We start from the raw sequence: 15,313 nt of genomic DNA on the forward strand, positions 1-15,313 counted from the left end.
GGATAGTGACAGCGCCATAAACAATTTTAACATATTTTTATTTGGATATTGTGTACAGCAATTTCAACAATAACAATGACAAATGAGTATTGATGACAGTAATAATAATAATAATAATAATAATAATAATAATAATAATAATAATAATAATATTCACAAGGTATCAGTGGCGTGTCAAGCTCCAACTACAACAAAGCCACACAACTTCGAGAGTAACGACAGCCTAGAGCAATGAAGTAACAGCATTACACGCAGAGCAGTGATGCCAACACAACACATTGCCGCTGGTTACTGTGGTATAATGGTATTGCTGTCGTGTTGGCAGCACTGCGCCTGCTCAGCCCTGCAGCATGGTCACCACTTCTGTGCGCCCGCACTCACGCGCCAGGTTCAGGGCCGTCCATCCCTCCTTATTCCTCGCCCCCCGCTCAGCGCCATGCTGCAACAGCAGCTGCACCACTGGGGCGTGGCCATGATATGCTGCACAGTGCAGTGCAGTCCACTCGTCTGCATCATCAGGGTCGTAGGCCCGCGGCCCACCTGCCGGCAGCAGCTCACGCACTGCAGGGTGCCCACTGAGTGCAGCCACATGCAGAGCAGTGTAGCGAGATGGTCCTCCCTTCACATCCGGCCGCGCCCCGGCAGCCAGCAGCGCCCTGCACGCATCCTGGCGGCCTTGCCATGCAGCCAGCCACAAGGGCGTGCAGCCATAATAATCCACGGCGTTCACCAGGCTGCCTGCATCCAGGAGCAGCTGCACCCTGTGTGTGTCCCCCCGCTCCGCTGCCCGGTGTAGCTCAGTCCAGCCTAGCAAGTCCTTCTGCACCAGGTTGGGCCTGACCTCAGCCGCAGCTCTGAGCTTCTGCAGCAGACAAAACAATCTGGTGAGAGGACGCTCAGTCAGCTAGGTGACAGTTCACTAGGCTGAGTGAAGCTGATGGCAGTAGTAGTGACAGTAGCCATAACTACAGTAATGTGAGTAGTAGTGACAGTAGCCATAACTACAGTAATGTGAGTAGTAGTGACAGTAGCCAAAACTGCAGTAATGTCAGTAGCAGTGACAGTAGACATAACTACAGTAATGTCAGTAGTAGTGACAGTAGCCATAACTACAGTAATGGCAGTAGTAGTGATAGTAGCCATAACTACAGTAATCTCAGTAGTAGTGACAGTAGCCACAACTACAGAAATATCAGTAGTAGTGACATTAACCATAACTGCAGTAATGTCAGTAGTAGTGACAGTAGCCATAATTACAGTAATGTCAGTAGTGGTTTCAGTAGAGAGAACTGCAGTGATGTTAGTAGTAGTAACAGTAGTCATAATTACAGTAATGTCAGTAGTAGTGTCACTAACCGTAACTACAATAATGTCAGTAGGAGTGACAGTAGTCATAACTACATTGATGTCAGTAGAAGTGACTTTAACCATAACTACAGTAATGTCAGTAGTAGTGACAGTAGCCATGACTACAGTAATGTCAGTAATAGTGACAGTCATAACTACAATAATGTCAGTAGTAGTGACAGTAACCATAACTACAATAATGTCAGTAGTGACAGTAACCATAATTACCGTAATGTCAGTAAGAGCGACAATATCCATGACTACAGTAATGTCAGTAGTATCCTATTAATAGTAGTAGTAGCCATTCTAATCTGAAAACTGAAATTAAGTTTGCTCTCCAACTGCAGCTGGTCGCAATCTCTGTTGTAACAGTTTGTATCAATCATTGCTCAGTAACTGTAACCATGGCAACAGCTTACACTTACTGCTGTCTTCTGGCGCTCCGCTTGCAGTTCGTCCGCCATTTTCTTCAGTTCCTCCCCCTTCGCTTGCAGTTCTTCTCGCAGAGCCCGCAGTGCTTCCTCCTTACTCTGTAATTAAAAACAAATCTGGTTGAGAAGAACCTCAGATGCCGATAACGTGACTAGAAACATGACTATGATGATGACGATGATTTTATAATAGTAATTATAATAATATTATAACTATTATTGTTTTATCAACAGTAATCTCACTAGACTTTTTGATTTATCTAGAGAAAATCAAAACTCCAGTGGGATTTAATTGACTATTACACGATTAGAAGAAAGTATATAAAGATTAGAAGTAACGAAGTACTCCAATACAATAAAATATTAATTGACTTACGAAAATACAACTGTCTTCAAATGTATTATTGTACCATCTCAACATTACAAATATTAAGCTAGATGCATGCTAGATGGCAGTAGTGAGCAATGCCGAGAAGTTCTCGATCTATTATACATGATGGCAATGTTACTAGTCAAGAAGGCTTTGTTGATTCAGTTTCATTTTTATTAAAACAGTTGCATTCCACTTCAATTATCCGAATCCCAGTAATCAACATCACTTGACAGATGATTTTCAATAAATCTTAATATTAAACAATCTCTGATACGTGACTATCCATAATATCATATAGCAGAAGCTATAACATACTTACAAATGGCCTTCAAGGAACCCAAAGTTTCATTGCCGCCCTCACATAAGCCCGCCATCGGTCCCTATCCTGTGCAAGATTAAGCCAGTCTCTATCATCATACCCCACCTCCCTCAAATCCATTTTAATATTATCCTCCCATCTACGTCTCGGCCTCCCTAAAGGTCTTTTTCCCTCCGGTCTCCCAACTAACACTCTATATGCATTTCTGGATTCGCCCATACGTGCTACATGCCCTGCCCATCTCAAACGTCTGGATTTCAAGTTCCTAATTATGTCAGGTGAAGAATACAATGCGTGCAGTTCTGTGTTGTGTAACTTTCTCCATTCTCCTGTAACTTCATCCCGCTTAGCCCCAAATATTTTCCTAAGCACCTTATTCTCAAACACCCTTAACTTATGTTCCTCTCTCAGAGTGAGAGTCAAGTTTCACAGCCATATAGAAGAACCGGTAATATAACTGTTTTATAAATTCTAACTTTCAGATTTTTGGACAGCAGACTGGATGATAAGAGCTTCTCAACCGAATAATAACACGCATTTCCCATATTTATTCTGCGTTTAATTTCCTCCCGAGTGTCATTTATATTTGTTACTGTTGCTCCAAGATATTTGAATTTTTCCACCTCTTCGAAGGATAAATCTCCAATATTTATATTTCCATTTCGTACAATATTCCCGTCACGAGACATAATCATATACTTTGTCTTTTCGGGATTTACTTCCAAACCGATCGCTTTACTTGCTTCAAGTAAAATTTCCGTGTTTTCCCTAACCATTTGTGTATTTTCTCCTAACATATTCACGTCATCTGCATAGACAAGAAGCTGATGTAGCCCGTTCAATTCCAAACCCTGCCTGTTATCCTGAACTTTCCTAATGGCATATTCTAAAGCGAAGTTAAAAAGTAAAGGTGATAGTGCATCTCCCTGCTTTAGCCCGCAGTGAATTGGAAAAGGATCAGATAGAAACTGACCTATACGGACTCTGCTGTATGTTTCACTGAGACACATTTTAATTAATCGAACTAGTTTCTTGGGAATACCAAATTCAATAAGAATATCATATAATACTTCCCTCTTAACCGAGTCATATCCCTTTTTGAAATCTATGAATAACTGATGTACTGTACCCTTATACTCCCATTTTTCTCCATTATCTGCCGAATACAAAAAATCTGATCAATAGTCGATCTATTACGCCGAAAACCGCACTGATGATCCCCAATAATTTCATCTACGTACGGAGTTAATCTCCTCAAAAGAATATTGGACAAAATTTTGTACGACGTCAACAAAAGTGATATTCCTCGAAAGTTACCACAGTTGGTTTTGTCCCCCTTTTTAAAAATAGGTACAATTATGGACTCCTTCCATTGTTCTGGTACAATTTCCTTTTCCCAAATAGCAAGTACAAGTTTATAAATTTCGCTATATAATGCACTTCCACCCTCTTGTATTAATTCTGCTGGAATTTGATCGATACCTGGAGACTTGTACTTTTTCAGATTTTCTATCGCAATTTCGACTTCTGAAAGCGTGGGTTCGGGTATAAATGGCTCAGCAGTTTGTATTTCAATTTCGTCCCGATCATTTCTATTTGGCCTATGTACATTTAGTAGTTGCGCAAAATAGTTTTTCCATCTGTTTAGGATTGATGGAGAGTCTGCAAGCAAGTCACCATTCTCATCCTTGATCACGTTTACCCTTGGCTGATATCCGTTCTTAAATTCCTTTATACCCTTATATAAATCTCGAATGTTTTTATTCTTACTATTTGTTTCTACCTCATTCAGTTTTTCCTTCAAGTAACCTCTCGTTTTATTCCTAAGTGTACGACTTGCTTCCCGTCTTTCATTGAAATAATTATCTCTCTTCTCCTCAACTGGATCCTGTAAGAATTTCAATTTTACCTGTTTCCTTCTTTCTACTACCATGCAACAATCTTCATCAAACCACGGTTTCTTTTTCTTAGTTTCATAATAACCTATGCTCTGCTCAGCTGCAATTTTGATACTATCTCTGATATTTTCCCACATGCTATTAACATCTAATTCTTTCTCAACTTCGTCGGAACTTTCTAAAGTGGCAAACCTATTCGAAATTTCGACCTGATAATTTTGCTTAGCTTCCTCGTCCTTTAATTTCAGAATATTGAATTTAGTAATATTAACTTGTTGCTCTACGAAGCTATAACATAACCTAACTAATATACACAAGTGTTAAAAAAGTTTTAATTAACGACGATGACATAAAAAATAAACATGAATAATTTTAAAAAGAATAATTATTGAATGTACGATTTTCAAATTTGAATGTGGTTGGTGGTTCAATTGATGTTATATTGGACGTGTGCGTAATAGAAGTAGAACTCGTTGATTTTAGGCCTACATGGTGTATTCAACTTATTCAGGATTTCCGAATGGTGCTCTTCACTTATTTATTTTGTAAATCGGATTTCAGAAGATGCATAGGTATAGTCGGAGGCACCGATTTTGGCAGATGACCTCGATGACATTTCCAGTAGGCGAGCCAATATTGTTTGTGTAAGCTGCGAGAATAAGATGCGATAACATTCTGAGTCGTTCATATTTTCATAACAGCAGCTCATATCAATTTTCCATATTATGAAACACACCACGGTACAGTCCTACTCAGAGAATGCCTTTAATAAATGTAAACGACTTCCGTTCGCAATGATTTTACAATACGTCTCCTACATTTTCTAAATTAAATTAGTTCTTAATTAAAAGGAAAAAGCATTGCATTGCGCATACATATATATATGTATGTATGTATATATATATATATATATATATATAAAATCCTAACCTTACCAGATCAATATACAAGATTTGTCCAGTAATAATCTAGGGATCGTCTACTGGTGATGCGACAATTCAAGTTAATAAAATTACGATTCTTCTTAATAATCAAAATATAATTTGGTTAGTTGGGTAAAATTGCAAGCTGCGGAAGTTAGATTTATATAAGAGTATAATAAATAGGATTGTAATGGATATTACAAGGGCAATAATTTCTTCACACGCACATTGTGAATAGAACAGAGAAGAAAGCATTTTAAAATATTCGAAATCGTACAAAATATCGGAGAAACCAATTTCCCCTGCACAAATTGCACCAATTGAAAAATATAATTACCATTCACAATAAATACTGTACTTTATGGATTCTAAAAAGTTGTTTATTAATCTAGAGGTATTGGCTGATGACTATACTAAATTCCAGCACAACATTCATTCAGAATATGTAGAAATTACACTTTGGATTTTACTAAATGTATAGGCCTACTATCAAAAGGTGTTACATACCCCCTTAAATACTGTACACGTGTTACCTGTGCGATATCCGATGTTTAATTTTTTAAAATATAATTCATAGTACTGAAACTGCCATATTGAATTCGCACAAATTGTATTATTCGTAATTTTCGTCTCGAAAACCCCTAAGATATCTAATTTAATTTTTCACCCATTTTTGTCCCACTTCACCACTTTAGGGACAAAGTCGGACTAAATAATACCTTATTCGTATTCTGTGACCGCAAAGATCCCCAGATATCGACTTTCATCGAGATCGGATGACATGAGATTTCTCACTCCCTTCTGCCTTTTCATCAGTACCTTAGGATATGGTATTTAAAAAATCTAAGAATGTTTAACCAATTGCAGAGAGTAACCTTCATTTTAAATTTTGCGTCTCTAGTTAAATATAGTTTAGCGAATTTTTAAAATCGTCGACTTCTTTCTCTCTCCTCTCTGCTCGGAAGTAAAAAAAAAAAAAAAAACTGAAGTTATTTCAAGGGAGTAGCCTACATGAAATTGAATTTTTTTACTTCCCTTATACATTTTAGAAATAATTCTGAGAGATGAGATGAATAGTCTAACCCAATTTTATAAGTGAATCTTTGTTTTAAATTTAAAGGCTGCACGTCTGCTGGTTAAAAAAAGTAAATCGGTATAATTATTTTGATCATTACTGCCTCCCATTTTCCATCCCTTAATGTTCGTATTTCGTAAAACTCAGTCTTATCTATTGACTAAGGATTAACATATTTCCATATATATGAGTCATTCCACGTCAAATCGCACAAAATTATACAAATTTTGACCTTCATATTTCTGATTGCGTTTATTTTTTTTACCAACTCTATGGGTCTCATAAACCAACAAGTGTATTCTTATTTCCTCCTAAGTCCACATGTTTTTAAAATATTACATGTTAAAATTCGTTAAAAATGTCGCACAATGCAACATTTAAAGCGTCATATTTCTGACGATATTGATGTTAATTTTTTTTGAAAAAAATGCATTTAAAAGCGTAAAGTACTGTCTTTTATGAAATATTTACCAACTAATTTTAATATAATTATTTCAAATATTTTTTTATAATTCAATTTTTAAAACATATACATCAATGTGAAATAGCCCTATTAAAAATCTAAAAAAATGCCTACTAGGTGCACTGAAGTATTCTTAATAATTCCAGAAAAAATCAGAATGGGTTCTCCAATAGTTTAATGGAAATTTAATTACTTATGACAGAATGTGTAGCGGTCGGTGCAGCATCAGTGGACGGGAAGCGTTAAAGCGCGCTGGGAGGTTTATCGGCGCTGGATAATTGACTGAACGTTGCAACATTACACCCAGTACGGATCAAGTTACTCGAGGAAACACTGCTAATTTACTTATTATGATATCTTCAAAGAATTGTACATTATGCTTTTCAAATGTTTCTTTTCATTCACACTTTAAATTTTCATTCGCCTACCTTCTTTCTTGAAAAAAAAATTGTTTTACTAAATCTTCAGTTTTTGACAACGGAATGAAAGAATATAATTTTAATGTACCAGTTATTGGTTTTAGATTATGGTATCTGGCCTGCAAATTTTCAGTGTGGTTTTTGTGCTTATTGAATGGACAAAATATAAATGACAAGTTAGAAATGTTTTTTGTGACTAATCAAACAGTTTTTTTTTGGTGTTGTTATAGGATCTTGTATAGGCTAACTCTCGTGGCAAGTCTTTTAACAGTATCTCCAATGCCAACACACGGACCTTTATCACGCGACATTGCAAAGAAGTGCCATTCAGCACTAATTCCATAATCGTCTTTATGTAAGCAATTATTTATTTATTTATTTATTTGGTGAACTTGATCCATTGGAAAAGTAGATGATTTTTTTCATATCTTTGAATTCTTGCTTTAAGAAATTGATTGCTTCGGATTGAAAGAAGTGAAAGGGATCGGTGTCATGTTCCATGGTTTCTGAGATGACATTACTTTTGTAACGAATTTCTGTATCTCCTTTGAAATATACTACGAAAGGATTTATTTATTTATTTAAATATATAGAATAAAGAATATAATTACAAACAAGAGAAATAGAAATAAAATAATACAATCAATATAAAAAAGGAGATGCAGTAGTATTAACAAAATTTGAGACCGAATGAGCAGCGCTCGTGTTCGGTCACAGTTCAGATATAATATTAATAGGCCTATAAGAGAATATAAAATAAAATAAAGTAGGAAGTAAAATTAAAATTGTACTGTATTGTGGCATGGCATATGTTCCAATGTACACCTTGTATTGAATCTTGTATTACAAATGAATAATTTTCAGAAAAGTCTGCAATAACTATGTAATTTTCAGGTTGTACCTTTTTTTGCATTCCGTCAAAAATAAAATATGGCTGACTTTTGAATGGATGATGATGCATCTTCTACATGAACAACTTAACATCCTAGGGAGCCTTTTACTTTTGAAACTTTTCACGGGGGTATTGTTTTGTTGTATCTTTATTTTCTTGATAGGGGATTCTATTGACATCAAACTCTTGTTTAATTCCTCAATATTACTAATTTCTAGCACTGTATCCATAGAACTGCTAGAAGAAGTACTGGGATAATCACTTTCTCTGTCCGCACTTTCATTTGATTCATGTTTATTAATATCACAAGAACTACCGGCTTCACATACAATTTCACCTGACCTATGCGGAAATTGATTGATTTTTACGGAACAAATCACATATTTGCACACTCAAGACCCCTTTAAATTGAGCTTTATCAATAAGTCGCGACTTACGCGTCTTAGTGTACTTTTCTTTTTAAAAGCGTGATTAGGAAGGTAAATGGATTTAAACACTTGTTATATATTACGCGATCTTTACCATCACTCATGTTGTATAGAAGTCACGTCACTGCGCGAAATTCAAACCCAAACTGATTATTTTTCTCTCCTGCCATCTGTTTACTGCCATAAAGTTTACTGCCTTACCCAGCCTTGCTATCATCAAACACTTGGCTATATTACAGTATAAACTGTGAAGGGCTTCCCCTCTTAGCTGAGCTGACAATAATAAAATAATTTTAGATAAGATATTTACTGTTCCTTAAGGTATTAATCATTTGATGATTAGTATGGTGACATCAGATGCAACGGGGAATTTCCACGGGCAGCCTTCTAGCCTATGGCTGCAAGCAGTTCATTAGCTGGGCATCGCGAGCGCGTGCATGCCTCCGGAAAATAAATTGTTACAAATGTATGGGTGCCGAACCCACATTTATAAATGCAGTAGTTTACAGATAATACATCAGCGAACAAGTTATTTTTTTTTTCACATTTTTAACTTGGCTATTTAATATAGTAATTTTGCTTTGAAAAAGAAACGATTAAAAAAATAGGCCAAACTTTAAATTTGTTTGTGATAGGCCTAAAGTAATAAAAAGTGTTGTATTTCGTCTTTCAAATGCGCCAAACCGAAAATCTCAATTATATGTAGACAGAGAGTTCTATGCGAGTTTATGTAACAGTGCGCGCATAATTTGCGTAACTTCAAATTTTCATAACTACACAAATAATTAATAATTGTGAAAATAAAAAAATACGGGTCTCCTTATTTGATGTCTGGAATTCATGAAAAAAAAAAATTCGACCATTTCCGAGAAAGGTCGTGTTTTATAGCTGTGCGATTTGACGTGGAATGACTCATATATAACAGATTATATTTCCATTTCGTACAATATTCTGGTCACGAGACATAATCATATACTTTGTCTTTTCGGTAATTACTACCAAACCTATCGCTTTATTTGCTTCAAGTAAAATTTCCGTGTTTTCCCTATTCGTTTGTGGAGTTTTTCCTAACATATTAACGTCATCCGCATAGACAAAAAGCTGATGTAACCCATTCAATTCCAAACCCTCTCTGTTATCCTGAACTTTCCTAATGGCATATTCTAGAGCGAAGTTAAAAAGTAAAGGTGATAGTGCATCTCTTTGCTTTAGCCCGCAGTGAATTGGAAAAGCATCATACAGAAACTGGCCTATCCGGACTCTGCTGTAAGTTTCATTGAGACACATTTTAATTAATCGAACAAGTTTCTTGGGAATACCAAAGACACATATAGACTACTGTAATATTTGTTTAGTTTTTGGAGGTGACTGTCCAGAGTGCATAAATACTCGGGCGTGCATGTTTACTCTTATGTCCTACCCATTCCACTGCGACAGAGATAACAGCCGATCTTGCAGCGGTAAGGAACTCGCTCTCCAGTTTACATTAAGAAAATCCATCTGCCAAAATCCCTGGCGCGACCTATATGATAAGTGATTTTTATTAATTCTTGTTCTTGAATGCCAATGCGAGTCATATTTGAAACTGCTGTGCATCGACTGGAGTGGTTTGTAATTTTATATATATATTTAAATTCAAATTCAAATATACAGAATAAAGAAATATAATTACAAAACAAAACAAAGAGAAATACAAATAAAATAATACAAGCAATATAAAAAGAAGATACAGTAGTATTAACAAAATTTGAGACCGAATGAGCAGCGCTCGTGTTCGGTCGCAGTTCAGATATAATATTAAAATATAAAATAATAATAATAATATAAATAAATAAGTAAAATAAAATAGGAACTAAAATATAATTACAGCGGTAATGGAATTATATAATATAATATTAACACTAGAGAAGAATAATATCGCACGTGAAAAGTAGGACTAATATATATTTCAAAATTATAGAATACAAATATAATATAGGTTGAGTAATTCATACACGTAGGCTATAAATTTATTTAATCAAATTGAAGATATTAACACGTTTCTAATTTTCTTGTTATATGTTAGTGGGTTACATGTTAGAAGTTCTGGGTGTAATTTAGTTAAAGCATTGTACAACCGAGGGCCAAAATTAATGCTATGCTTTAGACCAGCAGATGTGACACATTTAGGTTCTACTAATGTTGAATTAATATTTCGTCTTGTGTCATAATTGTGTGTCTGTAATACAAACTTATTACGATTTTTATGACTATTACACTCTTACTACGTCATACTACTTTTGACCAATAAAACGGTACGAAAGGACGTATTTCGACCAATCATGGCTGCTTATCGCACAATTTTATCGCGTCCCTAGCATTTGTTTAATTTTATCGCGTCCCTAGCATTTCTTTAATTTTTTCGCGTCCCTAGCATTTGTTTCTATGTTTGTCAACATTTACCTATCCCCTCACCTAACCCACTGAAACCTCTTCACTGTCCTCGGCCTCCTGTCACTTAGCTATCGCCATCTTCGTCTTTCAGATATTGCCAGTAATATTACTGTCACTACATTGCGATATGTAATGGAGTACCCATATTTATCATTCAATTAAGTGCCTATATGAACACACCCTAGCGTCTGCATGTCTGCCTATTTTAAAGTTTTTCGTGCTTACTGCTCTAACATTTAATGTACCCTCAACTGTCGAATATCTGTATCTGTAACCATGGTAACAGCTCATCACTTACTTTTTCCTGCTGGAGCCGCAACTGTTGCTCTCCTTCATATTTCTGTCTCAGTTCTGCTTTCTCCTGTAATCGCAAAGGAAACAGGTTCAGATGTAGCCCAGTCAGTAAGGTGGCAGTACGGTGAGAAAAAGAATAACTCACAACGAACTACTAAATATATTTTACTAAACAACACGACATTCCTAATCCTATCTTCGCATTTTGTACATGGCTTCAAATTTTGGTCTTAACTCTTGCTCAATTTCCCTCGTCACTCATTTTCTGAATGCGTGGTATGAGCAAATAGTTCCGTGGAATAAAGCCTTAACTGTGACCCAATCTAAGGTGTTCAGCAGTAACTGTAAATATGGCAACAGCGGAACTCTTACCCTTTCCGATTCTTCTTTCAGCTTTTCCAGTTCAGCCTGTGTTTCTCTTAATTCCCTCTCTCTCAGCTTCAATTCCTCCTTCAGCTCCTCAATGTTGTTGCTACTCCCTACTTTTTCCTCTTCCTTCCTTGCCTCCAGGCCATGCAGGGACCGCGAGTCCAACCTCTCCTTGAGGACCCTCACCTCCTCTATTAGAGGAAGCAGCAGTCTAACCTGTCCCTCCAGGGTCTTCACTCGCTGCTTGAGGTCTGGAATAGGATTCGGTTTTGCCATTCTGCACACCAGAAAGCAAGAAAACAGTGAAACCTACAAATACTATTCACAAGTCACTTCCATTAACACGTACTCCAATGATCTTACAGAAACAGCAATGAATGAGTGGCATTGCTCCTTTGAAAGTCATTTCTATCCAACAAGTACTTTGCTTTGCTCAAATATGTTACCGAGTCCGTAAAAATTCGTTTTCAAAATATTGGATTAGAATAATAATACAGATTCACTGACTGACAAATCGTACAAGTGGAGACAGATTAGATTCATTTCCACTTTTAGATAAATCGCTTCTAGGCTACTTTAAGATTTGTTACCGATTTTCTTTTGTTTGCAATTCAGTAAATTGTAACTCTCTACATGCCAAGTTTGTCTTGACATGTAGACAGTTGCAACAAATTTACAAGTTCATGACCGCGGAAAACAACAGTTGCTCATTTACACATGTTGGAATCTCAGCAGTGTTAGAACAATACCATAATCGGCACGTCTGACGTTGCTAGCAAGTTACTTTTTTTAAAAGTTGTAATATAGATCGTTATTCGGCCCAACGCTTCAATAAAAGAAGAAATTACGGTATAGTAATGCTAAATAAGTATAGGCATATTATTGTGCGAGCCAATGTTTAGTCAATGAGTGAAACGACTTGGCTAATTCTGACCAGTGCAGCAGTTGTATAAAATTAAAAACGTGTTTCATACGTTATTTTTTACGACAGCATTTTAAAACATTTAGGCCTAATAAAAAAATAACAACAAATTTGTAATGATGGGTAGCTTGATATCATGGTCTATGAAGAAAGGCGTTGCTATGACAACAATGATGTGTTAAATATTATAGCCCGGCAAACCGTATAATATTTACTTTACGTCACAAGTTATGTCGTCATAATAGAAATCATGACGTTTTAGTTGGCATGGTAATATTTTACGGCTCTGGTACAATAATGTGGCATATTAACCAATATTTTTACTAACGATTGACTAATAGTGGGCCTATATTGCGATACAAGGGAAGTGGTTTTTATCAAATCGAGGAAAAGATTGAAAAACGAGAAGAGCGAGTTTTTCAATTTCCGAAATTTTGTAATGCACTTCATTCTAGTAAACAAAATACGCTTATCAATATTAAGTAACTATTAAATCAGTACAAAGTACCATAACCCCAATTTGGCGCTGCCCCTGTTCGGAAGCGCGTCCGTTTTATGTTACCCCTAGCAACAAGTTTCTGTTTGAGAATTCTATCAAGGCCTAACAACAATAGCTGTAAATACAAAAAAAAAAAAAAAAAGATAGTGCAAAAAGAGCGTTTACAATGCTGGAGTAGAAAGAAAAACATATTTTTGATCACTGCAATTGTTTTAACGTATTAGTCACATGTTTTATATAATAGCAACAGACTTTCTTTCGTTTGGTTATTTATTTTGGATTTTGTTTCCTTAGAAATGTTTGATGCTTAAATTGAGTTTGGAATAAGTGGATTCAGCAACAGCAGGCCTAAGTTGTCAGAACAGGAAAGAAGAAAAAAAAAGAATGTTAGGAATATAGCCAGATTGTTGCTGGTCGGTCTCATCTTCACTCCTTCATCCCTCCCACATAGTACGTCATGCGTAAGAGGTTTCAACCCCGCTGTTGCCATATAAGCTTAGAAATCCATGAACACTCAGTGACCCTGTTAACATAGCTATGAAAGAATTACGCAGAGTACAGATGTTTTCCACCCTTCTAATTTTATAGGCTGAATTGTTCGCTAAGGCCAATACAAGGAGTTAAAATTCACAAAAACTGTTTTGTAGAATTGTGAAGAAAAAGGTTTCTAATTAATTTATGGATAATATTTAATTTGTTTTGTTTCATATTTCCAAATTTTTGTGTTGTTTTGGTATTTTTAGGGCATACATGCATGCATATTTCCAGAGATCTCTAGTTACGACGATACCATGGCTACGCAGAATGTAAAGTAGGACTATTTACACAGAAATTGTTTCGTCTTTCCCACTATAACGCAAAATAAATTATTGAACAATCTTACGAACACTACAAAGTTTTTATTCCTCGAAATGTTTTGGCCACAGTGGCAACAATCGTTAATGTAAACCAGGACCGGGCAGGAGCAGTGAGCCGTGTAGACTCCAGTGAGTGTTGGCTGTCACGTGGTCAGAGCTGGATCATCCATCTGACTGCAGTACGACAGCACTTGAGATTGGACACAAAGAGATACATTGTTACAAATACTGAACAAAAAAACTGGTTAAAAACTCCAAAAACCTCGTAAATCAATTTTAAAAATGTGTAATAAATTTTCTTATTTATTTTGAAAAGAATTAATTTAAAATAAATTGACTGCAGAGAGAATAAGTATTTGCACCACTAGAAATTAGGAATTACTTTAGTGTTTTGTTGTAAATATGTACACATTTAAAGGGTATATAGATTCTGAGATATGTTGTTACAAATATTGAACAAAAAAACTAGTTAAAAACTCTCAAAAAAAACCTCGTAAATCAATTTAAAAAATGGGTAATACATTTTCTTAGGCCTATTTATTTTGAAAAGGATTCATTTAAAATAACTGCAGAGAGAATAAGTATTTGCACCACTAGAAATTGGGAATTACTTTAGTGTTTTGTTGTAAATATGTACATATTTAAAAGGAATATAGATTCTGAGACACATTATTACAAATATTGAACAAAAAGCTAGTTAAAAACTCTAAAAAAAAACCTCGTAAATCAATTTTAAAAATGTGTAATAATTTTCTTTTTTATTTTGAAAAGGATTTATTTAAAATATCTGCAGAGAGAATATGTATTTGCACCACTAGAAATTGGGAATTACTTTAGTGTTTTGTTCCATAAATATGTACATATTTAAAGGGTAGGCTATATAGATTCTTGTAAATATTTAGGATATAGCACATTTGAATACGGAAACTGAAGCTTAGAATGTTTGTCATCTTGTAGGCCTTGGCTATATACAGCACTCCATTTTGTAATTGATGCCCATGAAAAATTAATTTTCTGGCTGTTAATGGAGGCCTATTCTGTTACAACACCACTTTCAAACATACAAAAATTGCGCTCGCTCTTGGTAAAACAGATGACAGATGAAACAAATGAGGATCGTTCATGCACTCAGAGTATTAAATCGTTTTGAATAGGATAACTGACGCGTTGCCATGCAACTGAATGCGTATTGGATATGATTCGATCCCACTTGAGACTGAAATCATTGTGAATCAACACGGTGAGCGTATTGAAATCGATTTGAATACTCCATGAAAACGTTGGTTTATATTTGCTAAATATTAATGTCGGGTTGAGCGCATTTATTTGTGGTTAAGTGGCTGTCAAGCTATAAAAGGCTTGTTTAGTGTC

The 15,313-nt window shown here is 35.6% G+C and overlaps 1 protein-coding gene across 2 annotated transcripts; it reads right to left on the minus strand.

Moving 5' to 3' along the window:
• Window positions 1-19: 19 nt before the first annotated feature.
• Window positions 20-14,444, minus strand: LOC138713093 (ankyrin repeat domain-containing protein 65-like). Of its 2 annotated transcripts, none has more exons than XM_069844859.1 (4): window positions 11,668-14,444; window positions 11,300-11,362; window positions 1,767-1,877; window positions 20-862 (listed from the first exon to the last, which is right to left on the minus strand). In XM_069844859.1, the coding sequence occupies exons 1-4, from the start codon at window positions 11,938-11,940 to the stop codon at window positions 338-340; spliced, it is 972 nt and encodes a 323-aa protein (XP_069700960.1). In that variant the 5' UTR covers window positions 11,941-14,444; the 3' UTR covers window positions 20-337. The 2 variants fall into 2 exon arrangements, with proteins under 2 accessions (XP_069700960.1, XP_069700969.1); XM_069844868.1 differs by having other exon boundaries at window positions 1,773-1,877; window positions 11,668-14,436.
• Between the last annotated feature and the right edge of the window lie 869 nt (window positions 14,445-15,313).

This window comes from Periplaneta americana, chromosome 2 (assembly GCF_040183065.1).
Source record: "Periplaneta americana isolate PAMFEO1 chromosome 2, P.americana_PAMFEO1_priV1, whole genome shotgun sequence".
NCBI classification, from domain to species: domain Eukaryota; kingdom Metazoa; phylum Arthropoda; class Insecta; order Blattodea; family Blattidae; genus Periplaneta; species Periplaneta americana.